This window comes from Elephantulus edwardii, unplaced genomic scaffold (assembly GCF_000299155.1).
Source record: "Elephantulus edwardii isolate Elephantulus edwardi_28Jun2011 unplaced genomic scaffold, EleEdw1.0 scaffold00045, whole genome shotgun sequence".
In the NCBI taxonomy this organism is placed as follows: domain Eukaryota; kingdom Metazoa; phylum Chordata; class Mammalia; order Macroscelidea; family Macroscelididae; genus Elephantulus; species Elephantulus edwardii.
This window is the reverse complement of record NW_006399795.1, coordinates 5,247,107-5,256,357: the sequence shown is the minus strand read 5'-3', so window position 1 is coordinate 5,256,357 and position 9,251 is coordinate 5,247,107. Positions and strand designations below refer to the sequence as shown.

General features: G+C 43.9%; 1 protein-coding gene across 1 annotated transcript in view; it reads right to left on the bottom strand.

The window, feature by feature from the left end:
• Positions 1-8,420, bottom strand: part of ENO1 (enolase 1, (alpha)) — a 10,588-nt gene extending 2,168 nt beyond the window's left edge. The window contains exons 1-8 of the mRNA XM_006885910.1: positions 8,336-8,420; positions 5,713-5,808; positions 4,601-4,659; positions 3,008-3,077; positions 2,461-2,594; positions 1,858-2,080; positions 892-1,089; positions 3-204 (exon numbers count right to left, since the gene is read on the bottom strand). Coding sequence (XP_006885972.1) covers positions 3-204; positions 892-1,089; positions 1,858-2,080; positions 2,461-2,594; positions 3,008-3,077; positions 4,601-4,659; positions 5,713-5,808; positions 8,336-8,420 — 1,067 coding nt within the window. The remainder of the gene's footprint in view (positions 1-2; positions 205-891; positions 1,090-1,857; positions 2,081-2,460; positions 2,595-3,007; positions 3,078-4,600; positions 4,660-5,712; positions 5,809-8,335) is intronic.
• Positions 8,421-9,251: the final 831 nt, after the last annotated feature.

Sequence of the window (9,251 nt, the reverse complement as noted above, 5' to 3'; positions counted from 1 at the left end):
ACGCCTGAAGAGACTCGGTCACAGAGCCTATCTGATTCACTTTGAGCAGAAGGCAGTTGCAGGACTTCTCATTCACAGCCTTGGCAATTCGCTTGGGGTTGGTCACAGTGAGATCGTCTCCTACCACCTGGATCCCTGAACTGGCAGTGAACTTTGTCCAGGCGCTCCAATCATCCTGGTCAAAGGGATCTTCGATAGACACCACTGAAGAAGAGACCAGTTACATCAGAGTGTGACCCTCCAAGGATGCTGAAAATACCCATGGAGCCTCACTTCCTTCCTCACACCTCTCCACACACAGCTCCAACTTTTCCCATGGAAACCCTTCCCTGTCAACCTGTACCTACAGCTGGCACAAGTTACCCTCAATTCTGGGCCACTGAGTGTTCAACAAAAAAGGGGGAATACTGTTCTGTGTGATCTGCATTATGACTATTAAAATAAGAACAGCGCAACATATTTGCTAATTTAAAGCAAGCTATTTATCATATTGGTTAAATATGGGACTGAGATCAGATTTTTGGCCTGAAATCTTGCTCTGTCATTTGCCGCCACTGGCCAAGTGATGAAACTGCCCACCCTGTGAGCGCTAAATAATGCAAAAAAGAAAGCAGCTCTTGGGTTGTCTGTACAATGATGGGTGTACCTGCTTTCTAAAACCATTGTGACAATGACAGAAAAGTGACCACACTTTAAGTTTCTTAACAAACATGAACACTGCTGGCACTGGAAGGGCAAACTCCCGATTCCTATGCTGTACACAAGGAGCTCCTACATGCGAGGCCTACAGCAGCATCAGAGAAGTCCCACCTCCTACTGTGACCATCTCTAACTAGCCGGGTGCACTTCAGTGGAGCATATTCCAGTCAGTGGATGGGTGGGCCCACTCACCTGGGTAGTCCCTGATGAAGGACTTGTACAGGTCTCCCAGCTGGTCAGGTGAGATGTACCTGCTGGGGTCATCAGGAGACTTAAAGTCCAGGTCGTACTTCCCAGAGCGGAAGAACTCTGAGGCAGCAACGTCCATGCCAATCACCACCTTGTCAGTGTAGCCAGCTTTCCCAATCGCAGTCTTCAGCAGTTCCAGGGCTGGGGAGGGATGGTGGCCATACATTCAGGGAACAGATATAAAGCTACTCTCTCTCCTGATCAACCCAAGCTGTGCAGTCAATTCTGACTCAGGGAAAACGGAATTTCTGAGCCTGTAAATCCTTCCAGCCTAGCTGTCTGCAAGAGCACTGGTGGATCGGAATTGGTCACCTGAGCTCAAGTTTTTTCTTATCAGATGCCAAATGAGCAGCATTCTGTTACAATCTAAGAGAAAGTGTGACAGCATTAGTTTTTTTTTTTTTCAATTGTATTTTTTTACGTGTACCATCAAATCAGATATGACTGGTACAGGAGGAGATTGCCTCCTCCTTCTCCAGCAGAGCATCTGGTGGATTTGAACCACATACCTCTGGGATTGCAGTGCAGCATCTTGCCACTAGGCCACCAGAGCTCCCTCAAACATTTTAAGTATTTTTTTTTCTGCTTTGAGGCAAGAAACTTGCTCACTGCTTCCAAAGCACCACTAAAGAACATCAATTCAATGGCAATTTGCTCTTCCTTTAAGTGAGAGGTATTTTCCCTCCTAAATCAAGCTCAGAAGTGAATTCCTGTGTTGTGACTTTCTACTCAATTGTTCCTCTTCCCTCCAAAGTGTCAAAGAAAAAGGCCGCTTTGTGATTCTACCCATTAAAGAACCCTTTCTGGTTGGCTAGATGGAGCAGGAATACTGAGAAGCATCTATCACCTCTAAAATATTTTATAATGCATAGTAACTAAGAAATTCCTTGGTATGTCAGGACCCTTTACCTTCTTTATTCTCCAGGATATTAGGGGCAAAGCCACCTTCATCCCCCACATTGGTGGCATCCTTGCCGTACTTGTCCTTGATGACGTTCTTCAGGTTGTGGTAAACCTCAGCCCCGATGCGCATGGCTTCTTTGAAGCTTGCTGCTCCGACAGGGAGGATCATGAACTCCTGCATAGCCAGCTTGTTGCCAGCATGAGAGCCACCGTTGATGACATTGAAAGCCTAAGGAGAGGCAGAGAAGAGATGGTCCAGCACCCAGCCTGGAGGGCCCTACACAGCTCACAAGTGAGGGATTAGACACGGTCACAATGAGATACTGTGATAGTGAGAGGTCCCTTTTATATCTCAGTGTGCATTTTGGGACTAGATGTGGTCACAATATCCGAGATACTGTGATAGTGAGAGGTCCCTCATGTCAGTGTGGACTTGCTATTTATGTTCAGTAATGCTGCTCTCAAAGCAGGTAAGTTATTTCTCCCCCAATATAAAGGTCACTCTTAGGGACACACGCAAGGGCTGGTTAGCCTCCCACAGCAGAGATGTGATCATAACACTATCAACAACCCCATTCCCTACCCAAGAAGTTCAAATAAGTAACTCACGGGAACTGGCAGAATGACTTCAGAATTGCCGGCCAAGTCAGCAATGTGCCGATACAGGGGGACCCCCTTCTCAACGGCTCCAGCCTTGCAGACAGCAAGAGACACTCCCAGAATGGCATTGGCACCAAATTTTGCTAGAATAGGAAATGGTCATTAAATGATATTTTTAATTTCTCTACCTTGTTCCTACTGGCCTTTCCCTATAGGTACCTCCTGGATGCCCCCTGACTGAATAAAGACCTCTTTCTCCTCATGTCTTTTCCCAATGCACAAATTAGAAATGCAAACAATATTCCATGTGGTTCCATCCCAGTGTTCTCCTCTAAAACAAATATTTTAGTGGTTAATTGAACTACAACAAAATTTCTAAATTGCTTGAGTGTAAGTTAGTAATCCTGATCATGCTGCCGATACCCAGTGAAGCTCCTGATACTCAGAGGCTCCCATTACGTTTATTTCTACGCACTGTCTTTCAAAAAAAATCGTCTTTTTAAGGTCTAAGCAGATTCATACCCCACTGTGGTCAAAATTCACCAGGGTCACTCACATTTATTCTCAGTTCCATCCATCTCAATCATTAGCTTGTCAATCTTCTCCTGTTCCACAACATTCAGTTTCTACCAGGCATAAGAGACAGTTAAGTTTAGTGGGAGGAACTCAGAGCCACTCTACTTGCATTACCTGTGCATTCCTACTTCAGGGTTTAAAAAACCTTGGGAGCCATATGAAATCACACAGGTCACAAATCCATTTATAGGCACAGGGCAACACCAGGGAGACAGGCATTGCCTTCATGGGAGGCACTTTTCTAAATACTAGGGAGTAAATGAGGAAATACTCAGGAATAAAATTAAGGCCCTTTCATCACAAAGGTGACCACAGTTGGTGACAAACGTAAAGATGGTCTTTATAAAACATTATCACCAAGAACCGTCATTTTGCACAAATGTATGTTGCAAGGTCTTTTGCAGATGGCCTAATTCCCTCAAGTGTTAGTTTCCTAATCATGCAACATGCATCATTTGCACAGGCATGTTATATGCCCCCAAATGGTGTCTTTTGGGACAATGGATAAACATTCATTATTCTAACAGTATGTCAATAGTACTGTCTGAGCTCTCTCATAAGGTAGTAAATTGCCTCTAAGACATCTTTCTCATGACAAAGGTGATTTCCCCCAAGTAGCCAAAAGTAATTTAGCAAAATATCTGAGAGTTAAAAGGAATATTTTTTGTGAGGCAAAACTAATAAACCCAACAATCTTTTTAAGTCTTGAAAAGTAGCTCAAAAGAAATATTTCTATACAACTTGGCATTGCTTAAAAAACTTGTTGACTGGTGTTCCTAATACTCAAACATTTTGTCTGAGGCCATATCTCATTAATAGTTCAGGTCTCCCTAAGGAAAAAAAAATGTCAATGAAAACCCCACCCTTGACACTAGTCAAGCCATGTGAGTGCTGAGAAGAACGCAGTGTGCACCTAGGCAACCAGGAGGCTGGGTTGGATGGTGCACACAGGAGGGTAGCAATAAGGAATTTGTCTGGGGACTAATCCGGCAGGGATCAATTAGAGGGTGCCACAAAGGCAGGGCTAAGATAAATAAGCCAGGGAGAGATAATAATGAGAATCCATTTGTCTGTGGTTACAGGACAAATCCTTGGAGGCAGAGTGACTAGGCCGTGACTGCTCTGAATTTGAGTGTCTCTACAGACAGGTTTCAAAAGCACCCCCTTTCTCAGCGTAACAGCAACTACAGTGCAAGGGTGGGAGGGAGGGACAAATGAAACAAAATATTGCTGAGCCATTAAGGCTGGTTATCCCAGCCTGACTTCAACTATAACAGCTCCATTATGACCTGCTTATGTCTTGAAGTTCCAAATAAGACTGTACTTTTGGGATCTTCAACTCCCCAAAGTCAAGAAAGTTGGAGGGAAGTGTCAGATCCAATGCCATGCATTGTTAGACATGGACACATGGCCAGGGGACAGATTAGAAAAGGCTACATAATTCTCATGCACATGAACAGGGGAATTCAACTGGTTCCTTTAGCTCTCAGAGTAAGCTCACTGTAGGAAGCCCACTGACCCAGGACACACTGTAATGATGTTAATTTAATATGCATCAGTATCAGGCTCCTACCTTGCTAATCAGGGCAGGCGCAATAGTTTTATTGATGTGCTCAACAGCCTTTGAGACACCTAGAAAGAACAATCACATCAAATTGACATTAATTAAAAAACAGGCTAGAGCAACATTGCTGGAGAAAGCTATTAAAGATATCCAGAAGCCACCAGAAGACCTTCAATGGCACCTCGGTTTAAGTCCCCATCTCTCTTCCCCTCCCCAAATCAGTGGGCTTTCTGGCCCAATCTGAGTGCTCTGTCTTAGGACCCAAAAAAGTTAAGAGTCAGACATAGAACTACCATCTCAAAATGCTGGCAGGAAGTTAGTTTGCAAGGCCATGCACTGGAGTCACCAGCTGCAGAAAGATGGGAAGGACATCCATCCCATGTATTACCTGTGTGCACAAGGCTGGTGCCAGGAACTCATTAATATACTTAACGGGTCTGGAGACACCTGACCAGTGGAGATTGACAGAGAAGGAAAAAAAGACTCAGAAGAGAAGAGGCTATGAAGGACTCAGAGAGAGAGAGAGAGAAAAAAAACAGAAGGCAGGGAGGATAGTTCAGGGACCAGATTTATTTTCTGGTCAATATTTATGTATTATTTATTACTATCAAAGTACAACATTCTCTTGCTGTAAAGAGCCACAAAGTGTATGAGCAATGGTAGCAATGAAATTTTGATACCACAAATATCAGTCTTTGTAGCTCTGGACAGGAGTGTCATTTCTAAGGTCCTTTCCTTGCTGAGAATGTTCTAGTCCTTTCTGTCACTTAGCTACAAAGGTTCTACCTATAAGTTTAAAAAGTTACAAATACACTAAAAATTAGCCCACAGGCACCAGCTTTGCTATAAAGCTATGTTTCACTGAATCAGTAAGTCAAACAGCAGAATTGTAGGTCACCATGGGAGTGGTAAACTACCACGAGACCTTCCCTGGATACTTCCTCTGCATCAGACTAGACCCTTAAAAGAAGCTACCGGCCCTGCAAGGCCCCATCCTCTGGAAGGAAGAGGCCTTCTTATCCCCTGGACTCAGATAAACTATAATAAGAATAAGCATTGAAGCCCTTACATACGAGGTCAGCAGGAAGAATGACTGCAGCAGTACTGAGGCCAACTCTTACCTTTCCCCAGATACCTAGTCTTATCATTGTCCCGGAGCTCCAGAGCCTCATAGATACCAGTTGATGCACCACTGGGGACAGCAGCTCTGAAGAGACCTTGAAGTTGAGAAAGTGAAGAAAAAAACAGTTCCAATTTAGAAATGTAGTGGCAGTACTCACCCAACTGACTTCCTCTCCCACTCACAGATGGCACTGGTCTTCAGGAAATACTGTTACTTCCTTCTACCAGCTGGGAGATTGAAGTGGTCCACTTTCTCCACACTTGTCTATTTCTAGGATTCTGCAATGCAGACCCTAATGCAAAGCTGCTGTTCCAGTACAAGCCCCTGCAGATCCCACTACAAGGATAAGGGCCTGGAAAACCCAGTGTAGCCTGCAGCGGTCAGACCACACCTGAGCAGCTCTGTTCCATGAAGTGCAACCCTTTCATGGAATTGTAAACTTGATATGGAACTTGATAAGTAGTTCCATTAAAATGAAAACAAGCAGGAAAGAAATGTATTTTCTTAAAAAACCCAAAATTTTATTTTGACACATTAAGACACACAGAATCTTCTCCTGACAGAGAAGAAAGGGATCTCTCCCACTTTGGTGAAGAGGAAGCAGAAAGATGAAGGATATACTTTGGGACGGGGACAGCACCAGCCATGACTGAACTGAAGAATTTATGTGAGATAGGACTTGGCAGTGGTGAGGCCAATATTGCCAGGCCCAGGAACTTAGAAACATTTAGAGGCTCAAGGCTTAAGTTCCTGCATGCACATTTTGGGAGCTGTCTTTGTGTTATTAATTTGGATTAGATACTTTTGACTCCCCTGCACAAAGAAATACAAATATAGGATACCATAGATCCTATTTTTCATCAAAACCCAGTGTATATATCAATTATTGCATACACTGAGTCCTCAGCAGCCCTATGGATAGTGCAACCCTCAAGCACTGTTGGTATGTCACCTTAGGGACCTTTGAAAGCAGGCTGCCAGGTTTCAAGCCTTTACAGTGCTGGCTCAAGTGTGTTGAGGAATCTCTGCAGTTCATCTGTTTCACCTTGGTCAGTAATAAGCACTATTTTGGGAGCTCTGGTGTCATGGTGTCCAAAGAACTCAAACGCTAAATCAAAAAGCTGGCAGACTGAATTCACCAGCTGCCCTGTGGGGAAAAAGATGCAGTTCCTGCATCTATGAAGGCTATGAAGTCTTGGAAACCATGGGGCAATTCTCTGTCCTTTAAGTCAGAATCAACTCAATGGCAGTGGGTTTGTTATTGTGAATTCCTATACAAGAAGCCTGTAAACAAGATGGTCTGGTATTGGAGAGTGGGAGTATATGTGAAGGGAATAAGGTCAACAAGAGATACAAAGTACAATAACACTAAAAGCAATTAACTGTTGAGTGTCAGTCTCTCGTCCATCTTGCAGAGGTAGAAAACCAGCAATCTTTGAAGGGCAAATGACAAGCTAAAGAGAAGGAAGCAGGAAGTGTAAGCAACAGAGCCTCTGAAATTTAAAGGATTGCCCCATCTGTGGCATGTGAAAGCTGGTGAGTGGGAGGGGCGTGAAGACAAATGAAGAAACAGCAAAGTAAAAATCAATCAGATGATGTCTGTTGCCTAGGCCATGTGCGTGACTGTCCGTGGTAAGATAGGACACACACTCTTCTTGGAATATGTACTGGCTGCCCACGTATCCATGACGCACCAGGCCAAGAGAGGAAGTGATGAAAGGTTCTTAACAAATACACCCTTTGGATTTCAGAGATTCTGAAAATGTGACAGTGCCATGTATTTAGATCTCAAAAGTAATTTAAGTTTCACTGGTTCCCAAATGGAAAGTTCCACCCTGACTAAGCAAGACAGTCTGACTAGATGAAGGGAATTCTCAGCTTCTGAGAATCCATGGCATTTAGTCACAACGCACAAGCCCAGAAGAAACCACACGTGTGCTCAGTGAGTGACCTAAGGCAGGATGCTTCTGGTGCCACCGAATTGAGACACAGAATCCCAGAATCCCTTTTCCTGTGAGATGGGTGGGGAAGGCAGGCGTGACTCACAGGCAGGGATTCAGCTCTGACTGGTCATCCACGCACCATCAGTTGGTTCCTCCAGCTCTTTCCCTACCTCCCTACAACATCCATGACTATAAAATGGAGTCATACTGCTGGAGAGCCAATAGGCCTAGAGGGGGCTGAGTTATCTTCTGGAAAAAGTAAGGAGAGGAAAACAAAATATTGTGCCCCCCCCCATTGCTTCTGTATTAATTCCTAGTCATAGCAACCTTGTTAACAACCTTGTTAAGGAAGGTAAAAGTGCTGTAAGGTGCTTATGTCACTGCAAGGTGACAAACAACTAACTTACAAATGTGTTTCTAAGCACGGTTGTCAATTTAAAAGTGTGTGGCAACGTGTTAAGGGTTGGGGAGCCAAACAGCGTCGTTTTGAATGTCATCTAGGAGTGAAGAAGGATCTTGTGCTTTCTAACCCACTTCGAATACCACATCAATAATCACAATTAGTATGTAAAATCCAGAAAGAACCTTTCTTTTCCCACCACAGATGTTATTTTGCCAGAGGGCTCTATTATTTTATAATAGAGCACAGGTAAAAGAGCACAGAAAAAGTACACATACCTTTTGCAGTATAAAGATCAACCTCAACAGTGGGATTTCCACGGGAGTCAAAGATCTCTCTGGCGTGAATCTTTGTAATAGACATGGTGAATTTCTGTAGAGAAAAAACAGTTCATATCTTCCACAAGCCAGAATGGAGCCAATACTCATTCAGGGTCCTTTTTGTGTGTGTGTGTGTACACCGTCAAATCAGATCTGACTGGTACAGGAGGAGATTGTCCCTCCTTCCCCGGCAGAGCAGCTGGTGGATTTGAACCATGCACCTCTGGGATTGCAGTCAGGGTCCTATTTTGGAAGGCTCAAAATACAGGACAGCAAAGGCATGTCCCAGGGAGATGCCAAATCCACTTGGAAGGAGGAATGTGGTGATGTGGGACAGCTGAGGTGTGTGAGCTGGTTACAGTATATCATGAACAAGGAGGCTTTCATGAGAATGGAGAAGAGCCAAATGAAAATCACACAAAGAGTGGACAGAAAGCTCAGAAAAGAACCATCTAGGGGCAGAGAAAGAACACCAGGCTTGTTTGGGATCTATCCCATTAATTCAAACGTCTGAGGGAGCAGAATGTTCAACAGATACCCAGCTGGAAATGCTGGAACCATGAGCTCCTTGTCCTATTCTCTGTGATCTTCGCAACCACTACCTTCTGAATCTCACAGTATTTGGGTTTTTAGATAAGACACACACAAATGCTATCTACTCAGCTTTCTCCCAAAGGGTATTCCACCCCATTTCTAAAACTCACTTCTGAAATGTAAACAGTAAATCACTCTGACTTGTAAATAGAAGATTGTAAGATAAAGGGGTGGGGGAGGCCCTCTTTGGACAACATCCCTGAAAAGACAACACAAAGGGCAAACTGCTCCTCCAAATAAAAAAAAAAAACCCTTTCTTACTTTTTCTTTAGGCACTCTT